This window comes from Scatophagus argus, chromosome 3, assembly GCF_020382885.2.
Source record: "Scatophagus argus isolate fScaArg1 chromosome 3, fScaArg1.pri, whole genome shotgun sequence".
In the NCBI taxonomy this organism is placed as follows: Eukaryota; Metazoa; Chordata; class Actinopteri; family Scatophagidae; genus Scatophagus; species Scatophagus argus.
The window spans coordinates 22159599-22181181 of record NC_058495.1 but is presented as its reverse complement, the minus strand read 5'-3'; the positions used below and the strand labels follow the sequence as shown (position 1 = coordinate 22181181).

The following is a 21583-nucleotide window of genomic DNA, read 5'->3' as shown; positions in this document are numbered from 1 at the left end:
TTCATCACTTAAGACCCACCAAAGGTGTTTGCGTGTCTATGTGTGCAGAGACCCTGTTCTCTCTTCAGATTTTCTTAGTTACTCTTAGTTACTGCTCTGTTGGGGATGTTTCTGGGTGTCTGCCATTCTGAAGAAAAATATTTGATGGTTGATTCTCTGGCAGACAAATGCTTTCTCTCCGTATCTTTCTTCAGAATCGCTTAATGAAGTGTTTACAAACAGCAGCAGTAATTTGCTGCATGTTATGCCTGTACACTGTTTTTCAGTCCAGGTACTTCCACAGTAAAAATATAGCCACATGCTTGACAGATAAAATTTGCTGGGATTTAGATTTCTGGAGGGTTGAAACCTCACCTCTTGAGTGCTTGAATGCCCAAACAACAAATACTGTAACACAAATAAAAACATCTAATCACTCATGGGAAATCATATAACCAAAATGGACGTTTATCTTTCCGTATATGTGAGTATGTGCATTGGTATATGTTACTTGATTCTACTAAAGCTTGAGCAGATAGACAGATCTCCCTGGGTATGGAGCTTCACCAACAACTGTCTTGTTGGAACTTGCCAAGTACTTTTTACAAAAGTGGCCTAAATCAAGGAAACAAGAGGCTTGAGACTGAAGATAGTGTAAAGAGAAGATGCATCACTCTGCACATGGACATCACTCTGTCCTGGTTCTCAGGTAAGTTTGCAACTTGTCTTGCCTTCTCCTCTCCCTGGTGCTTAATGTGCTGCTCCCCGTGTTGAAGAAACTCTGAGATTGTAGAGCTCAACAGATGGTAGATTGCAGGTCAAGAATAATCACATCAAGAATAATGGTCACAAAGTAATGCTTTAATTTAGAATCAGAATTTATTGGCCAAGTATGTTAAAATAAAACAACAACAACAACAAAAAACTATAGATGGATATAAACATATAGCTATTATATACAGGCGAGTTGGTATGAAAATATAATAAAAAGTGGACAACAAAACAGACAGATATAGATAGATAGATAGATAGATAGATAGATAGATAGATAGATAGATATACTTTATTGATCCCAGGCTGGGAAATTACAGTGCAGCAGGAGCATTACACACAATAAGCTATACAAAATATGTTAAAAATAGCAACATACAGAGCAATATAAAAAATTGTATATACAACAAATAAACAGCGTAATGTTGTGCAAAATATCTGTCTATCTATCTATCTATCTATCTTATAGGTTAAACTCTAACACAGGACTGTAGAGTTGCTTTTATTATTTTATTTCATCTTTCCTCTTTATAGTTATGGTGTGGTTGGTAATGTGCTATACAAGTGCCAGGCAGTGCAAAACACCTGTGTTAACCTAAGTTAGTAAAAGTAACTTTAAAGCCAAATTCTACTTGACATACAGTTGTAGTTTACCCCATACACGATCACTTTCTTATGCAGGTCCTTTCTAGCCTGGTAGTCTAATATATTTATTTCCATAGGACCAGTTATCCCGCCTGCTTCCACGATGGAGCGAGAGCCTTGTGACTCAGGTCCTCAACTTCTGCCACTCAAAACACAGTCAGAGTGAGGTGTCACTTTATTTTTCGGCTCTTTGGGATGGACCAACTGCGACGTTTCTGCCCAGTGACGCAGATACGTCACCAGTCGGTAGGCGGAAAAGCGGCAGTGCGTTTCTGTATCTGGAGATAAAGCCAAACCGGGTGTTTTATTTATTTTTTTAATTAAGCACACTCATACAGAGGTTACAATAAGCTTTTAACCAACTGAAATGGCGGGCCCTGCGGGTCAGACAGATCTTCAAACGGACAGAGGCGCCCTGAGCGGCCAGACAGTTTCCTCTGAAAACAACATTGACATCGACGAGAAAGAGTTGGATAATATCACAAAGAAACACCGACAAGACGAAACGACAGCGCTGCCTCTGCACTCACCTTGGACGTTTTGGCTGGACAGGTAACGTTTGTCCCGTCTTCCGCGTTGTCCGTGAGTTTAGAGTTTCAGGACGAGCAGGAATGAAGGAAGAAAAAAATATGTATATATCATTCAAGGCCACAGCTTTCCACAGGCCTCCTGGAGCAAATGTAGCGGGAGAGAGTTTGCGTTTAACATGACCTTCTCCTGCTTACAAAGCCGCGTCTGAAAAGTTTTCACGGATAAGCTTTTATCCAAGGTAACGGCTCCTACGTAACACTGTCAACATGTTTGGTTTTTTACATTATTTTTGTTTTTGTGTTGTGGAACAATGCGATTCGAGGTACTTTAGCTCTCTTTCCCTGCAGGGGAGCCTGAAAGGTTTTCGGGTAAAGTTCAGACTGTTTTTACATTTTATTTATTTATTTATTTATGGAGGATTAACGTTAGCACAGTTAATGAATACAGTCGTCACCTTTCCCAAATGTCAAACAGGTAATGTTTCGCTAGCTTAGCCCTGCATGGGACACTTTGTAATCAAAATAAGAGTCATGGGTGCAAAATGTGTGTGTGTGTACGTTAAAATGCATCCTAAGGGTTTCATTCTGTTTCCCCTTTTTTATATGAGATCATGGGACTGGTGTGTTTTGTTTACATTTGGAGCAAACATTTCCTTTTTTAAAAAAACATGACACTGAGGTTTGATTAGTCATCTCTCATGTTCAGCGAGTTGATATGAGATGACTTGGAATTGGCCTGAAATGATCAAACGTTAATAAACAAACCCCTTAAAACCTTTCAGGGGGCTGAAGAAAAAGCAGATCTCATTATGACTGAAACATTTAAGGCCAGTTAACTTATTAGTCAGGTGAAAATTTTGTGACAGCAATCACAAATGTTTACTCCGATTCCAGCTTCTCACATGTGATGATTTGCTTTGTCTTAGATTATTTTAAACCAAGCATATTTGGGTTTTGGACTGTTGGACAAAAATAAATAATATATGTGGAAATTGCCACACTGGGCTCTCAGAACTGTAATAATGGCAGTTCATATAAAAAAATCAACAGTTCAATCTTGAAATAAATTAATTGTTAGAGTTTAAGTACTTTTGTCACTGTTGTTGGGGCTGTTTCATCCAAAACCGGACCGAACAGGAATTATAATCCCGTAGAAGTGCACAACAATGTGAAAGCTTACGATGAGAAATGTGATCCACCTGCCCTAAAAGGCTGCTATTCATGAGCCATTTGTCTAGCTGTTACAGTGCCAGAAACAGGTGGGAACAGAACACAACGGCCGTTTCTGTCACTGTATCATCACCGTGGACTAACACAGTTTTCACTTGTTCTTGTAGGTCTTTACCAGGTACGACGGCTGCAGAATGTGAATCCAATCTGAAGAAGATCTATACTGTGCAAAGCGTTCAGGTGAGATTTTTTGGTGTCGGCTTAAAGAGCTTTATCATCTTAAGAGCGAAGAGATCAAATGCATGACTTGGCTGAGAGGCCAGCTGGCGTCATAAGGGCCTCCTTGATGAAAGGGAACAAGCAGTTCATTGCCACTTAAAGCTACAGTGAGGGCAGTTGGTGGGGAGAAAAAAAAATCAAAATATTTTATCATCTAGTACGAACAGTTAGTGCACAGTTTATTGACACCGGTTTACATGCTTCTTGTGTAACTTTAAACTGTTGTTGCTGTTGTTACTGCAGAGGTGCAAAGTGGAGTAACACGATGTGGGTGCATGCTGCAGTGCATACATTACTGCCTTTTGATATGATGCTCTGATGGCTTGTGTTACATCAGCGGAAAGTCTGTCGATTGCTTTCATGGGGACTTTCAGCAGAGTCAACTATGGTTAACTAAACAAGTGTCATCCCATCATCACCAGATTTCAAAACTCAGGACTGAAACCTGCTATCTGACAGTTAATGGGCAGATAACAACAGAACAGACATCATACAGCAGCCAAATCTAAACTAATGATGTTTAGTTTTGTTTACAGTGCCAAAATGTAAATATGTTCATTGGTTAAAGCTTTTAACAGAATGGCATCCTCTGCCACGTTATGAGGTTTAGAGAAGAGACGGTGGAGTTTGGTTGTAGACACGTCTACCATAAAACCTGGAAAATATATTAATAAGCAGAGAGTAATATAAATGGAATTATGTTTGTTGTTTGAAAAATAGAGAACATACTGTACAACGCTTTCTTATGGTGGCTCTTTTTTGGATTTGGTTTTATTGCCATTATCAGCATACTACAGTGTTGTAAATAAAGCAGATACAAGCTGGTTGAAGGAGGCAAAGTTCTGATATTGTGTCACAGTAACAGAGAGAAAGCAACTCATTTCAGCTGGTCTGCTTTCCAATTTGCAGATGTTCTGGAGTGTATACAACAACATCCCGCCAGTCACAGCTCTGCCCTTGAGATGTAGTTATCACTTAATGCGAGGAGAGCGGAGACCTCTGTGGTGAGTCCCTTATTATTGTAAACATTATTTGATATCATCTCATAACACTCTCTCAGATGGAGGGTCAGTTACAACTGTAGCTCATGCAGTAAGTGTAACTTGAATTATTGTTTTTATTGTTTTATTTTGAAAACATTCTGTGGTTCTTATTATTATTGTAAGACCATCCGTTGAAGAAGTTAATAAATAAATGGCAGGCTTAATTTTTTTTTTTCAATTATTATTTTTTATTTATTTATTTAGTTGCCCCCCCCACCCCTTTCTTTTTCTTTCTTTCTCATTCAAATGGGTGGCATGATACACTTTGATCAACAGGTGGCAGTAACGCACAGAGAAATGCGGTAATGTGCCAATAGAAAAGGCAGTGCAATCCCCATACTACTTGTATGCCGGAAAAAGATTTCGTATGCCAAATGCGATAAGGCAGAAATACCAGGATGTCCTACTGCATCTGGTTGCATTTTGCAGCGTACAAGCCAAGGTGTTTTCAGGCTTTTCTGACCCATAGTCGTCTGTGCAGCAGAAAATGCGTCACACCAACTGACGATTGAAGAGAACAGACAGATGACAGCTCATTGGCTGCATCCCAAATCGCATTCTTGGTCTTTTTACTTCAAATTTTGTGTTACAGACTGGGATGAATATATGAGCAAGAGGGTCAGAGTTCACGGCCCGGTGTTATGACGAAGTAGTATGTCTGAAGTACTGCATGCAAAATTACATACTTTGTAAGGGCGACTGCAGTATACACAAAAAGTAAAAAAAAGATAAAGAACGTGATTTAGATTTGGAAAATGCAGTTTAAAATCAAAAGAAAAGTTTTTTTTTGATCTTCATCTAAACATAAGTTTTTGTTTGTTCACAGGAAATCGCCACAGGACAGCTTTAATATGTTTTAACTGGTTACCCTGTTAGGGCTGCAGTTTATGGTTAGAATCTTATTTTCTTATAATCTTTTACACCAACAGGGAAGAAGAAAGCAACGCAAAAGGAGGAGTATGGAAGATGAAAATACCTAAAGAAAGCGCTGTAGGTGTCGTGCTCCATTTCACATATTTATGTCATATGATAATATAAATGCCTGAATTATTAATTAGCTTCTTTGTGTTCTTCTTATTACAGTCTGCAGTTTGGAAAGAATTGTTGCTTGCTACTATCGGGGAGCAGTTTGCAGATTACTGTGCCTCAGGTGAGCTTCTCCAAATCTCCACTTGATGTGTTTGTGTTTTCAGAAGGAGAAGATATATCCCTCATTGATAAACTGTGCTTTCCCAGCACAGCCAATGCATTGATGAGCATTTGTTCACTGTCTGTCGTGTCTGCTGTTCGTTTGCCTTCCAGACGACGAGGTTGTTGGCGTCAGCGTTAGCGTTCGAGATCGGGAAGACGTTGTACAAATCTGGAATAGAGATGCATCTCTTGCTAACGAAGCAAATATCTTGGGGAAAGTCTATGAGCTCCTCCCATACATATCTTTTAAAGCTGTTTTTTATAAATGTAAGTATCCCCACTTTGCTTTTGGATTTAGAAAAATTTAGAACGAGTTTAAACTTGGGTGTAATCAATCAAGTCAAACAGTTGTAAAAAAAAAAAAGTAGGCATCTGTCATCTGTACTGTGCACATTTGAATTTAGGCATGCCATAGGATGATTTACCGTATGTATGTGGCTGTAGGCTAATCAACGCAGTACTGACGGTACAGAAAAGGTATTAAGACGAATGGCCCATATGCCTTCATACCTGCTCCACATACCTTATTCATATAGACCGGTCTTGTTACCGCATGTTGAGTATTCGTTTCCCATAATAATAATAATAATGAGCCACAGTGTAAAGTAAGTACATTAAAGTGGTGAGACTGTACTGTTTGAACCGTACAAGTAGGGAAGGAATTTGTCGATTCACCGCAGTTTTTAAGTGTATTTTTTAATGTTGAAATCAGAGGATGTGGATGCACTTTTTTCAAATGTTTTTTTTTTTTTTTCCCCCCAAAGTGTCTTGCATGTGAAATAATCATTTAAATGCATAAGAGAAGGATTTATCCTCACCGTGAACTACTTTGACTTTTTTTCAGCACACATGGAACATCATGCCTTTGAAGGAGGACGCTCAAGACATTAGATTGTAATGCACTTTTTTTTGTTTGTTTTTTTTATCAGAACTCTGTATGCCTTGTCCTAAAGGCACTGTCCACAACCTAATCCAGGATATTATTTTGCATTCAACAAGGAAATGTTATCGATATATTTTTATAACTTTTAATGACGGATGCCTTGTTTCATTTTGACTTGTGCCCTAAATCTCTGAACTCTTCACAGAATGTATATCCAGCATAAATATCATCCAGAGTTCATTGGTTCATGTTGGTTTTGACTTCCTGCTATACTCGACTGCACTGTCATGGTCCTGTTTCCTGCACGGCCTACAGATCACACAATTTGTCCCGGGTATAGAGGTAGCAGCTACATAATTTGGTGTATTTTAAGTGTTTGATATGTAAGATATCTCAAGTCATTTCGTGTTTTAATTAAGTCTGTTTCTTCAGTGCCAAAGCACTTTTTCTGCCCTCTTAGAAGTTTGTATCCTAATAGTGTTTCTTTCACAGTTTTTCCACTTCGGAGGATGGACAGAATGTCCCATTTGGTTTCTTGAAGCTTAATCACATGTATGTCGGACTTAAAATCAGGGTAACACTTGGAAATATTGCACATGGCTACCTATTCCAGTCAGTGTCGCTCAGATATAAAGCCATCATAGGGAATCTGACCCTCTTCTAACACAGATATGGCCCTAAGAGACGCAACATTTTGTTTCTGACGTTTTTACGGCATCACTTAAAGAGCAAAACCCATCCTGAAAGGTGCCTCTTTGAATGTTCCCACACACTTCACATTTGATATTTCCCTCCATACATATGTTGAAAGTAGACCCTGTGTTCTCCTAAATGGAGTCACGGATTGTTTATTATGCGTGTATTGCTCAGCTAGCAGTTCCTCCTACCAGTGGATCTAGTTTGCTTATTGGACTGTGTCCTTTTGACTGTAACACACAGAGGAAAATGCAGCATTATGTGTGCAAAGGAAGTAACATGAAGTCATGCTATTCCAGCGTGATTCGTAGATACTATTTGATCATTAAAATAAAGTCAAGATATGTTGAGTCTCAGTAATGACTGTGTCAAAGTGAAGTGCTGCTTGAAAAGAAAATCAATTTTAAACCACAAATTACACTGACCTCTCCTGTGTTTGTAATGATAAATTAACAGGGAGAACAGGAAAACATTTTTCTGTCATATCCTTTTACATATTTTCTGAGACTTCACACCAGTCTGCTCACTCTACTAACACAGTTAACATGCTATTGTTTTATCATGGTGTAGGCTACGGTAAACTGAACGCTTCTGGTGTTATTATCACAACTTATAGATCATCTTTGGGCTGGTTCATAAGTCAGTTATAGTGAAACAATATTTCCTTTGTAAACATGATTTTTGCAGTCACATGGACTAAAGTAAATAAAACAGATGAAAATACAATTAGCTGTGTTACTTCTTCCACACTACAGTCATCACCAATAAATATCTGTAAAAGGAAAGTGTTGTCATTTGGGCATGTGGACCGTGTGTTCATACTTCATCTTAATGCCAAACTATTAGCGCAGTTCATTATATTTAATTGCATCAATGGCACATTACACTTACTGTTATGTCTCTTAAAGGTAAGGTGGGAAATGCCTGTCATCACCTTATTAAGTAGAGGTTGATACGATTATTAACAAACAGATACTTTTTAACACATTGAGCAGACTGGAGCAACGTTAGCATTCAGTTGGAGTTGTGTTTCTGGTCATCAGGTAAATGTAAGTTCCAGATTTACTCTCTTGTTAGCTCCGTCTTAGCCATTGACTGTATACAAACATCTTGACTGCCTCCTGGTGGCAGGCTCCAGTGTAGTTCATAACCCCCCACCCTCCCTACCCCCATGTTAGCAAAGGGGACCAAACTAAAAACTCAGAAGTAAGTAGGAAGTAAGGAAGTAAGTCTTATTGCGCTGATGTATGTTCAAGTGTTTCAATTTTTTAATAAGTTTGATTTTTAATGACTTATTTGATGTTATAAAAAGGAAATGAAACAATTGTGATTAACAGCTGAGTGCTGCTTGTATGGACTTGACCCCTCAACTCCATCAGCCAAACACTACTGGCTCCAAATGATGTCATCTGTGCAAAATGGTAGCACTCTTTTCCAGGATATTTTTGGCTTCACATATGTTGCCTTGCTGCTTATGTCAATGATCTCAACCAGCTCATGAGAAAGTGTTTGGCTGCTACATGCTCCACTATGCTTAAGCTAGATGCTACTGTAGCTTTGCCATTTGGTGCTGGGTAGTTCTGGGTTTATTGGAGCTTTTTGCTGAAAACAGCTGCTGTTGGGTTGATGACAGCAGTAAGAGGGAACCAAATTACTAAAATTAGCAATGCTGAAAGCGGAAAAATGTTTTGCAGAGCAGAAGTAAGTTGAACTTTTGTTGCACCTTTAAAGACAAAATTCAGATAAATGTGGAGGAATTCATCAACTGAAAAGGACTTCACTGACATGTTATAATCCCAATGTTTCTGTAGCCAAACGTTAAGCTCCAGATAGCAACGTGTTTGTAATCAGGTCATGTAAAAGGCCCACATGGTTCAACATTAAGTATTTAAATACTTAATCATTTGTTTTATGGTCGTGACCGAGTCTAGTTTTCTTATTGTATTGTAAGCTGCTGTATGTTTGACCCCACTTCAGTACTTCAGACCACAACTGCTGATGATTTCTTAACCCTGGATGTACCCCGGAATTAAAAGATACAGTGTGCTGTAGTTCGGGAACGAGACTGTTTTCGTTGGCCTGATTCTAGAGTTTCACTCCTCACTTGAGACTGAGTAACTTGTCTTTACTCAGTCTCGGACTGGGCCGGTTTTAACAGGCCTGCTTGTATTCAGGTGAATTAGAGCTGCACGATAAGCATGTTGCTTTATCCTATAACAAACGTCTCTGGTCCTGATGAAGGAGTTCAAGCAATCCGTAATTAATATCTATCAACAATATATATTTGAACTCACAGTATGTAATTTCTGCCACTAGGGGTCTCTCAATAAGAACAAACAAAAGAAGTAAGCAGCATTGGATCAAGGGATTTGTTGTCTTAACTGTTAAATAAATGAATAGCCTTCTAACATGATTCAGGCAAAAATGTTCATGAACAAGGTAATGTTTTAAAGTTTTATACATGTTAAGACACTCTTACTCTTCCTGAAACGCACAGGTGACCAAATGAAACTCACTGCTCCTGAGAGCAAAGTAAGAGACTCTGGAATGATTTGGGATGTTGTAAATACATCACTCAATGCAATATATTACCAGGGTCTAGATGTTTTTAAACATTTGAAAGAAGAAATGCTGCACCTTATATCAGATACATACTGATATAACAAAAATACCCACATTAACATCACAATTGATTTAATCTTTGATTAAATCTGATTTCAAAAAGTGTGGAGCCTGATTTGACACAAAGCCTGATGATGATTATGTTACTTTCTACCGTGAACCAAACCACATCAAATGAGTAGTTTTGATCTCTTAACGTGTAAGATTTGATGTGAATTTGCATTGTGGAGGAGCTGAGAGCGAGCAGATATATGGACAACTTCCTTTGTGTGTGTCCAGTGTGTCCTCTGTGGTTATAAAGTCATCTATCTCCACTCTGTGCTGATCATACCCACACTGGACTGTACTTTTGCAGCCAATTGAAACTGTTACAAAAAAATTCGTATGGGCCAGCATGCTCTCCATTCACCACACTTGATTGTATCCATACATGAGAAGGATTCACCAGCTACCGTATCTGTTCAGAGACATTACTCAAAGAATCGGAGGCAGGACGAACAGCTGACCCCGCTTGCAGGAAAAGCTTCTTGATCTTTAAAGGGAAGTGCTCCTGTTCTTCTGCGAATTTGCGCTGACATGCACATCGTTACATAATCCTGATGCCACATTTCAAAAGCGATTCTTTAGTTAAAAAAAACCCTCGCATGAAAACGAAAGAAAGTTTCAAGTGCATCGCCTCCTGCATGGTGATGAGGTAAGTGTTATGGTTTTACGCTACAGTCCCCAAATACTAAAAAGATGTGGGTCAGAGCCTTTACCATGGTAACACTGACATCAGAGCTATTTGTTATAAACACTGCGCAAAAAAGAAAAAAAAAAAAAAGCTGACAGCTGACTTTTATGTTTGGTGAAGAACCCGTCATAAGAGGGCCTCACTGAAATGTTTATATTAAACAAGTTTCCAGTCAACATGGATGCTGTTAAATAAGGTTGAAAATTGCAACAGTAAGCCGTTTTTGGGCCTAATGGTGAGTGGGTGCTATGCCGGCTCCATTCTTCTGTTGAATAGTTTTGTCATGATAAGACAAGAGAAAGCATACTGGTTATGGGATACCTACATCTGTGGATATTAAACAACCTACAAAATGCTCCTTCATAGAAGAAATTAAACAGCATATTCAAACTATTGTATTATAATGAATTATTAATTATGTGTCAAATTCTATTGAGTCATTCCACATTCAGATTTAAGTTATATTAAATTTAGTTATATCTGTGCAGACAATCTGTTCAGATGTTAAAAAATGTTATCAGGGTGATTTTTATTGTAGTTTTTCTTTCTTTCTTCCTTCTTTTTCTTTTTATGTGACTGAAAATGTAAGTGGCTACACATTAGATCCCATGAATAGACCGGACCTATTTTCCTATTCACCCTTAATTAATTATGTAAATTTGCTTCATCATCACCGAATACCTTAATGTAACTAAGTATATTTACTTAAGAGTACTTAAGTACAAAGTAAAAACAATTGTTGAATCTTTTTTTTCAAGGCATTTTCTACTTCTACTCCAGTACATCCTAGAGAAGAATATTGTAATTTTTTTACTACTTTTTACTACATTTATATGACTGTTTATTTATTTAAAACTAAAGATTTTGGGATTACAGAACATATGAATGTGTATAGGTTCAGCCAAAATGATCAGTCAGTTGATTGACTGACAGAAATTTAAGGCAACTATTTTAAAAAAATCTTTTTTTATACAAAAACCTTTCATAGTTGCAGTTTTGCAAATATGGAGCTTGCTGCTTTTCAATTAAATTATTTTTTATTTACTTCAGTAATTTTGTCCTGTTTGTTCAACAAAATCACTGTGACCACAGTTCTAACTATTTTGTCACTTTTCTTTTTTCTCCACTGATTATTTTTACTTTACCTAATACGTTAAGTACATGTTCCTGGCAATGCTTACAAACTTTGACTGAGTAATCTTTTCAAAGACTTTTACTTAACACTGTCCTACAGAGTGGTTTTCTCCGAGTACTCCAGCTTCCTCCCACAATACCAAAAACATGCACATTAGGTTAACTGGCTACTCTAAATTGCCCCTAGATGTGACTGTTAGAGTGTGTGGTTGACTGTCTTTGTGTGTTGGCCCTGCGATTGACTGGCGACCAGTCCAGGGTGAACCCCGCCTCTCGCCCGTAGTCAGCTGGGATAGGCTCCAGCTGCCCCGCGACCCTGACGGATAAGCGGTATAGAAAATGGATGGATGGATGTCTTACAGTGTTAGACCTTTTACTTAAGTAAACGATCTGAATAATTCCTCCACCACTGCTCTACTCAAACATTGTCAGAATCGTGCAGAGGTAGATGGCATCTCACACACTGTACTGCTGTTGAAGTGCATGGTGACCACTGCAAGGGGCAAATGTATGAGTTTGTTAAAAATGACGCTGCTGTTAAAAATTAATGAGCATTCAAGAAACCTGGTCACAACATGAACACATTTAACACTTGGCTCATACACTTTGACAAAAACTTTTAGCTTATGAATCTTTTTCTTTTCTTTTCTTTTTGTTTTACTTATTTATGTTTGATGATTGGAAAAAAAAACTATGCCACACATCTCAACCACATACGTACTTCTACAACTGCAGAATGGTGCACAAGGTATCGTGTTCTCTACTTTCTCCCTTCCTGTCATTCATTTTCTCGTTCTCGACTGCCCATTATCAGTGTAGCTTCTCCAGACGTCCTCTCCCTTTCATTACACGTTGAATGCTACCACCCCGGAGCAGCAAAGGGAAAAACACCGTATTAAAGCCATCCATCCCCCCTTTGGGAATCAAGAGGAGCCCCTATTCATTTGCTTAATTACCTAATTAACAGAAAGCTAATTACTTTGTTGTGTGCACGCGTATGTGTGGAGAGCCTCTTACGTAACTGATAGTGATCCTCAATTAATTTGCAACTACACCCTATCAAGTCAAGGCCTTAATCCGCACAACACATCACTAGCGTGACACCAACTAAACATGATAATAAATTCAGACACAGACACATGGCTGCTGGGCTCCACCGAGCTCATAGATCCAGTATTGACATGAAGATCAAGCCTCTGAAGAATTAAAGCTTAGATCATGGGTTAGATTTGTGTCTGCATAGAACTGTACATACATGTGGTATTTTCTCATTAATTACACCAGACAATCATGTTTATAAACTTCCGGAAAAAAACAAAAGCAAAACTGCAGTAATCCCATAAAAGACTAGAAGGAGGAGCACAATACAAAAAAACAACTCAGCAGTAGCTGTTTTCTCTCAGGGACGTCAAAAGGTCAAGTCTTTCATGTTAAGATGTTTCTCTTTGTTTTCCTCTTGTGTTTGCACAATGTAATTCTTTTTAATCACACATTTTAATTATGAAGTCAGGGTATACTCTGACTGTGGCTGCATGTCAGTGTGTGTTGCGGGGCCCTGATTCATATATCTGAATTCAACTCTGCAGCTGACTGACTCAGAGGGCATCTGTGTGTCGCTGTGTTTTCATGAGCCCCGAGGACATTAAACACAGCATCGCGGTTGTAGGCCATGCAGAGACTGATGTATAGCTGTCTAACTTCAGGGTACTTGCTATGACATATACTGCATTTGTGTGAATGTGCGTAATGTAATCAGCATGCAACTGTAAACTGTGTACACCTAATACTAATTTTAATTTGAAAGCATCTGGAGACCTGAGGCCATATTACACTTTGTCTAATTCCTTCATTTTATTTATTGGAGCCCTCAGGTCTTGTCTTTGTTGTTAACAATTCTCTTATTGTTGTTTTACAAATGTTTGTATGGCCATTAAAGACCCAAACTGTGTAAATGTGTCTGTGGTTGTGTTTTGTTTTTTTTTTGGATTGTTTTTTTCTGCAGTATGCAGGTAACAGGAAGTAGTAAGCAAATGTGTTTTCCTGTTTCCTCATTTTGTGTGACTGTTACTATGAACTAACACAGACAAAAGCATTAAGAAATTAGTTCATCTTATTTCATTGTTAGCGCACAGTTGGTATGTCCAGATGGCGAACACAACTTCAGTATTGTGAAGATTGTATTTTCTGTGCCAGCGATCAATCACACATTTAGAAGCAGGACCGGAGCTTTAAGTATCGCAGTGTTAGATAAGAGGACGTGAGCTTAGGGTTAGGGCTAGGGTAAATCAGTCCAATGCCAACATGACCGTAACATACCTACTGTGACTCGTGATAACTGAAATAATTTGTTTGGTGCCAGTCTCTGAGACGGAGGACACATACATTGAAGGTTTAATGATATAACAGAGGAAATGTACATAAGAAACAATATAGTGACACAACACAGGATTGGAAACATTAGGTAAAATCACCATAAACTCATATACTACAGATTAAGTGGGCCCTCTTATTTTGTGGGAATGTGACAGTAAATGTTCCTTTGGCCCAGCACGGTCAGAGGGTGGCGCTCTCTACCAAGAAACAGGCTTTCCTAAGAGGGTCCAAATAAGCAGCATTCCTCCCAGATGCAGCCATGATAAATGTAATGTCGTTGATAGTGAAATGAGCTGTGCTTCTCAGACCTTGATCAAGGGCAAAAAAGGACTTAAAATATTTTCTCTTGAGGTTAAATTAATGTTGCTTTACAATGAGTGTTAACTGGACTGTAGAACTGGCCCATGATAATTCTCATCTTCAGGGGTAAGTGACAGATTTTAATTACTGTCATAATGTTTCTGCACTTCTTGTGGCAGTCATGTTGAGGGGAAACTGTTTAAAGTTTGCAGCAAAAGTTTTTCAGCCACAAAAAGGATTTAAAAAAAAAAAAAAGCAGAGACCCTTAATAACTTTGTTCGAATTTAGATGCAGTCACGTCCCCTTGAAAAGATTATGAAGACAACTGAGGAAATAAAACTACATCAAACTGAAAGAACCTGGTTATCTTTTCCAAACCCCCCTTCATAATACCCCCTTCACATCCCGCCAAAAAAACCCATAATGGTTGAAACTCTTCACAATTCTTTGATGACAAGCATTTTTTTTTTTTAATTACGATTTTGGAGAAGTTATGAAAAATCTCAGATACGCCCCCCCCCCCCCCGCAAAAAAAGGACAGAGGAAAATTTTCTGAAATAATAGAAGTTCATTCTGCCTCAGTTGTAATTAGTCAGCGCAGACATTTTAGCTTTTCTGACAGCCCCCCCCTCCTGTCACACTTTCAGCTAAAACTAATGCATATCATTACATTTCCCCATAGAAAGGAGCTACTAAGTGCTTTCGAATTGTACTTCTTAACTATGATGTTTCATATGAAGGATCTGCGATGCAATGAACGTTGTTTACCGCAGGTGGATATGACGTCACGGATTTGAGCATCAAAACAAAAACATCCAAATCCGCGATTCTTCCTTTTTTTTTTTCCTCCTTCTTTTTCTCGGCGTGTTAAAATCTAATAACAACAACGTAAAGAAGGCAGCTCGCGGTGCCTTTTCCCTATGAGGCAGACTGGGAGGCAGCGAGTGGGAAACTCCACATTTTGCTTTTTTTCGACGCCCTCGGTAAGATTATCGCTTTCTCCTTGTAGTTAAGTTAGTTAGTTAGTACCCCTTCAACACACACACACACACAAACACACACCACCACCACTATCACCACCACCACCACCACCTCGCCACCAACACCAGGGCGGGCGGAGTAATGTTGTTGGTGTTTACGGTGTGATTTGTTGTCACACGCGTTCTCGGTACACAAGCTCGCGTGCACGGGTTCGGGTTCGTTATCTCATACTAGCGAATCGGTACCCTCCGCGTGCGCCTGTTAGCTGCTGTAAAGCGTTTTCCATTCGGGTAAGTTTCACTATTATCATAATGTTAACATTAGCTTTGTTGTATCGTATCGAGATACCTGCTGTTGCTGCTGCTGCTGCTGCTGCACTCCAATGCGAACACACACGGAGTTTGTCTTCGGTTTTTATTCGCCCCCCCTCAGCTGTTTTCTAGAATTGTTACAATTAGCGAAATAAACAAATACACAGACACCTGTATTATGGCTGGTAGCGCTGTTTTATGTTTGTCTGACGAACGGCTGGCTCATGAGCGTTTTTAGTAACTATGCTACGAGTGCTGTATCCTGTACTTTTTTTTTGGAAAGTTGGGTTTCTAACTTAGTCGAGGCTACTCATGAGACCCCGTGGGGGAAATGCATGTTTATACCCGTAGCGGGTTATATAGGCTGAAGTGCTGGTTATCGATAGCCGTTAACTGGTTAAAAGATGAAGCCGTGAAGTTTTTTAACTTTACACGGTGAAGGGGAAGTTTGAGTGCCGTGATTTCCTTGGAGCAAGACCAGGGAAGGAGCTTTTCCCCACGTGTTAGCTGTCCTCCAAACTCCGAAATACCGGAGGAATGCTTCACAAGTGCCCTAAACTGTAGCTGTTAAAACTGTATTACAGCTTTAACCAACAGGCAGGTCAGCTTTTATTTGGCTTTCCGTCATTGGGGTTATTGAAGGCTGTTTTGGTGTAGCTTGTGTGCTCAGCGATAAGGCTGTACACAGCAGCTACAGCCTACATCTGAAGCGGATATTCACTTCATTTTGAATCAACACAGTGGATTTAGTGAATTAATTTTTCTTTAGCCCATGTGACGGTGACAGCTTCAAGTTACATGTCAACCTTGAAAGTTTTTGACATTAGCTTTTGTCATGTTTAACTGTGCTGCTGGAAGTTTAAACTGGTGGTGGTTTTATTGAGTCATTTGTGGTGACATTTTCTTAACTGTAAATCGGCTGAAGTTGCAGAGCACTTAATTATCACTTGTGAAAAAGCGTGTTTGAATTTTGTTAAATCAGCAATTAACAGTTGCTACAAGAGTGTGTAAGTGGAGTAAATCGTTTTAGCTTTGTTTTTATTTTTTTTTTTTATTTAACTAACGTTATATTATCCCAGTGCACCTTCCAAAGGAATGTACTTGAGTAAAAATATTTGCCTCGTAGAAACACATTCAAGGCGAAGCAATCGAGCAAACTTCAAAATATTTTAGATTTATTTTCTATTGTCTCACTGATTTTATAACAGGTGGATTACAGACCAGTGGACACCAGACACCAGTATGATGATGAATATGGAGCTTTTAAATGTACATGTGCATTTTAAAAACAAATTTATGTATGTTATACTTGTTGATTTATTAGTAATTAGTAAAGTCAGACAGAATTGGCATATTTACCAGAAAACATAAATTTATATAAAAAGATACAGATTATGTATATTTTTTTTTTTTAAACTGCATACATATAAGAATGAGATATTCCCCTAATATTATGTACAGTAAGTCTGCAGCTGGCAATAGCAGGACTAAAACCATCTGAAAATTTACAAAAGGGAAACTGCAGCTTTAACAACTATAGCTGGCAGTGCTCCCTCCTCCTTGGTCTTTGGATTAGTCATTGTCTGAGGGGAAAAAAACACTTTTTTGTAGGAGAAGTAAAGTAAACAGCCTCCAACAAGCGAACCTTGACAACCCAGATTAAGGAAAACATTGGAGATCAAACAGTGCTGCTGCTGGGCTGTTGTCATGAGCTGCCTGAGAGAGAGCTGCAGACTATTTGAACAGGCACTGGGGTTTGTGTGCTCACTTATGCAGAAATGGACCTTCGCAAATGCTGACCCAGGTTTTCAAACACAGGATGAACTTTCTTTGCAACTTTTCCAGGCCTGCCGTTTGACACGGCCGTTGCATGTAGACAGTCAGCCTTGTGCTGTTTCTGATGGGAACAACTTAACACCGCGCCCTGCATCTGTTTCTAGAAACAAGAAGGGCTTTACTTTCTCTGCCCCATACTGCAACTGAATAAATTGAGTTGGCTGGGGAGGGAAAGTGAAAAAGCTTGAAATTTGAGGAAGAGCAGCTGTATGCATTGTAATGACGCAAGATCCTTAACACGCCGGTCTATGATTTTGTATTATTTGGAAAGCCCTTGTTTCTAGTTTGGCCTCTTCAAGCTGGGGCTACGGCTCTCCTTTGTAGAGAGTTGAGGTTCAACTGGTAAGAAAGTAATCAGTCACTCATGCATTCAGCGTGGGGACTCCCATCCCAGAGTGGAGCGGCGCTCTCTTTCATCTGACGGCTCAGTATTTGTGAACACACACTGAAATACCCTGTGCTGGGTACGGAGAGGCTGCAAACTGACTGTGCACCCTTGCTTGCAGCTGAATGATAAGGAGAGTTATTTTCGGTCCAGTGTGGGAATAAGGTTCTGCATTTGCTGTATGTTTATTTATCTATTTTTTTTTCTCCTATGTATTTGCTGGCTTCACCCCTCATTTGATTTGAGACACAAGACGCCCTCATACCAGTTGCTTGAAACATTCCTGCACAAAGCAAGACAAGTGACAGATGAATAAAGGGAGTTTTCTGGTAGATGAATTTGTCATGTAATTTTTGCATGTTTGATTCACACAGCACAAAGGGGAAGAGTACTGGCAATATGAATATGAGAGCAGCATGCTCATTAGTGCTGTATAACATGAATGGAAGTGATAACAAAGGAAAGCTGAACAATATTTCCAGGGTAAAGGTTAGTGTGTCCCGGACCCTGTGGTGTGCCCAGGCAGACGGTTGTCTGTGCCAGGGAAGGCGATTGGTCAGAGAGTGGACAGCTTCAGGTGTGCTCTGTGCAGCTCCACAGTCTCTATGGAGACGGTGAAAATGCTCAGGACGACCATTAACTCATGCAGCCATTAATTACTGTCTTCTACTGTCATCTGCCTTTAATAAAGGGAAGGATGCTGACAAAAAATATCATCTGTCTGCATGGAAGGAGAGGAAGTGTGTGAATACAATCAGTTAACCAGAGTTACAAAACGAATTAGTGCCTGGTGTTGTGTTTCAGGAAATCAGTTCAACATCGGGATGCGTATTGTCCATTGTTGGAAAAATATTGAAGCATCCTATAGATATTTAGATCTAGCTTGGTGTATTAAATATTTTGTTGGTGTGTTGGTTTGAGATAAATGTAGTATTGTTATTTAATAAACACTGTCCTGTTGCACTTGTTGAATTAGGCCTGATGGACTGCATAACATCCAGCTGCAGCCTCTTGTATAGCAAGAGTGCTTTGGCACCAGTGTAATATTGTGGTCAGTCTCTTCCCCGTATGACGGCTTTTAACACTTGATATATATATAAGTATTTTGTCAGACTGACAGCCTTTTCTCAAACAGAATAAAGATAGAACAAAAGATTAAAAAAAATGAAGGAAGTTGACACTGGTGTGGTTTGCAAGATTTGACAGCTATAAGGTAATAGAGATTGTAGTGAAAATCTGAAGCCTGTTCAAGATATATACTTTTTTTAAAATACCTTTTTAGAGTTTATATATATATATATATATATATATTTTTTTTAACCCCTTTTATGCATCTTTCGCATCCAGACATTTGGTCACACACTATTTAAACAAACCAAATAAACAAAACCTTTCCAATTTAGTAAATTATTCCATATGAGAGAGTTGTGTTACTGTTGGAGTTAAGTGCAACTTTCTTTCTTTCTGTACTTTCTGCACTGTGCTGGTTGTTTTTTTAGGTACGTGATTCCCTGTTCTCGTTTTGAGCGAGTGCAAGGGCGTCTTAGTGTGTAAGAACTTAGTTTAAACTTCAGTTTAAAATGAGAGTTTCACTAACAGCACAGAACTTGTCTGTTTTGGGAATGATGCAGGTAAGCTACAAACATTTTCGTCCAGACTTGAGGGGATCGGCCATATGCTACAAGCTGTGCTCAGCTGCCAGGCGAAACCTCTCCACATGTTTCTATCAGCTGCCCAGTCTGTATGTCAGACTGCATGTGTTTATGATGTGGCTTCGATGGCCTGACGGATGACGTGGCTTTCATTTTTAGGGTTTTTATTATTATTATTATTATTGTTATTTTTTCATCAAATATGCACTGATTCATGTTTACACGAGGAGGGTTCATTACGCTGACATAACTCGACGTGCTCACGTGTTGTTTTGCTGTAAATGATTGAACGTTTCCACTCAAACAGCGCCATGTGATTTGCAGCCCGGATCTTGCTCTTTCACTTGTTGTCTAGACTAAATATTTACACTGCACGAAGTCATGTAAAGCCTAACGTATATATATATTTTTTATCTATCATTACAGTTTTTAATCAGTTATTGTGCTTTCTGGCAAGATTGGAAAAATCAGAAGAAGAGAAAAATATTATTGTGACAGTTGAATAATAAGACCAGCTAGTGTTGGAATGGGCTTATTCCTGAACTTATAGTTGTATGCATGTTGGAGAGGCGGCCTCTTTACTGATGCTGGATGTGATATTTACATGGAGTCTACACTGTGACTCGAAGAAGAAGAAGCATCACTTTAAAGTTGTAATTTGTTACTCTTTTATTTTCACTGTGATTTTTACATTGTTTTCTCCAGCAAGTTTGTGGTTTGATATTTTTCTGCTGCTCTTGCCAGAAATCACTGCTCAGTCAAACAATGCTGTTAGATATTTGGTTTTTGTCTGTTTATGAAGTTTTGATTTTTAGCGGCGGCACTTTTTCTGTTGACCAGTGGTGGCTTCTCATGCTGTTCTTCTGTTTATGCCAAACAAACTGCTGTTCCTGTTGCTGGAAATGTTAAGGCCTCACTTGCTCCAAAGTTTTTAGGTCCTAAGCTGTAGAAAATAAAAAGCTTTCATACTCTGGCTATAGTAAAAATCATTATTATGCTGCATCATTGTGAGAATGAGAGTAGCAAAACTGACATTTATTAATGTGAAAGTGTCACAGACTTAAACCCTGTTAACAGTACGCAGCATGATATAAAATGAAGTTGGAGGAGCACATCTTTAAGGGCCTCATCCTTGACTTCTTGGCTGTGTTTTCGGTTGGCAGTCCCCAGCCTAATAAGAAACATAACATGGCAGGGGCTGCTCTTCCATCATCATTGCTGGGTGGAAAGTTGGTGTGCTTTGATCATGTCTTTTGGGTGCATCACTCCGGCTTAGCCTGCTGCTCGCTGTGTGATAAGCCATCAGAGTACTCAGATCTAAGCCGGCAGTTCCGTGGGCTTGAGGAGAGACAGGAGAGAGTAATGGAGATGAGGAGAAAGCAGCAATGCAAATTTTGTTGACAGACTGTTGCTGCAGCTGTTCCCTTTGCCTTTGAATTCGACAATGTTACTGTCCATCTTTGCTCGTCTGTGAAGAAAAGGCCACGGTTTGTTTTCAAGTCCTCTCTTTGTGGAACAGCACTGTTCCCATGTTGTGTATTTTGCCCTCCTGGCGATTAAAACACCAGTAATTAGACCCATGTATTAATTGCCACAAAAACACATGTGATGTAATTATTTTTACAAACTGTTACGCTCAGATGTGCTCTGTTAACCGCGTTTAACTGATACAAGTTCACTTTGAAGGTGAATGTTCTGTTTTGGCACTGCTTTTTTCTGTCTGTACATAAAACATCATTTTGAACCCCCCATTATGAAAGGGTGCTCCTAATTGACGGGTTGTTGCTTGTTTATTTGATATATATTTACCAGCTGGGTGGTAATTGGGAAGCAGTAATTACCCAAGATGCAGTGCAGCGCTTCAGCAGAGGTGCTACCATGCTGATGAGTCTGGAGCACAGATGAAAGTATGCAGGTTTGTTTAAATACTTGAGAGCAGAGATAGCTAATTGGGCCCGTGTCCCTTAGGCCTATATAGTCTCATTGTTTACTGTGGTGATGTACGGCGTGAGATCATAAGCGCGATGCTTTTATCTTTGTGCTTTTCTTGGCGCAATTGTTTCCAGTAT

General features: G+C 39.1%; 2 protein-coding genes across 17 annotated transcripts in view; both read left to right on the top strand.

The window, feature by feature from the left end:
- Window positions 1-1432: 1432 nt before the first annotated feature.
- Window positions 1433-7913, top strand: LOC124056873 (eukaryotic translation initiation factor 4E type 3-like). Its single transcript, XM_046384768.1, has 7 exons — window positions 1433-1947; window positions 3263-3335; window positions 4284-4378; window positions 5347-5407; window positions 5501-5567; window positions 5720-5875; window positions 6453-7913. The coding sequence occupies exons 1-7, from the start codon at window positions 1763-1765 to the stop codon at window positions 6497-6499; spliced, it is 684 nt and encodes a 227-aa protein (XP_046240724.1). The 5' UTR covers window positions 1433-1762; the 3' UTR covers window positions 6500-7913.
- Window positions 7914-14310: 6397 nt separating this feature from the next.
- The window catches only part of foxp1b (forkhead box P1b), a 149579-nt gene continuing 142306 nt past the window's right edge, over window positions 14311-21583 (top strand). For 9 of the 16 annotated variants that reach the window (XM_046384759.1, XM_046384752.1, XM_046384757.1 and 6 more), the window contains exon 1: window positions 15372-15620. The gene's annotated coding sequence lies outside the window, so the exon portion shown is untranslated. Of the gene's footprint in view, window positions 14476-15189; window positions 15333-15371; window positions 15621-21583 lie in introns of those variants that run through there. The other 7 variants (XM_046384756.1, XM_046384751.1, XM_046384755.1 and 4 more) reach the window with 4 other exon arrangements.

Bases quoted from the DNA above. Each gene is read 5' to 3' on its own strand.
- LOC124056873 (XM_046384768.1), top strand. From the start codon at position 1,763: ATGGCGGGCCCTGCGGGTCAGACAGATCTTCAAACGGACAGAGGCGCC. The intron at 1,948-3,262 runs GTAACGTTTGTC...TTGTTCTTGTAG, and splicing joins TGGACGTTTTGGCTGGACAG to GTCTTTACCAGGTACGACGG. The intron at 3,336-4,283 runs GTGAGATTTTTT...TCCAATTTGCAG, and splicing joins ATACTGTGCAAAGCGTTCAG to ATGTTCTGGAGTGTATACAA.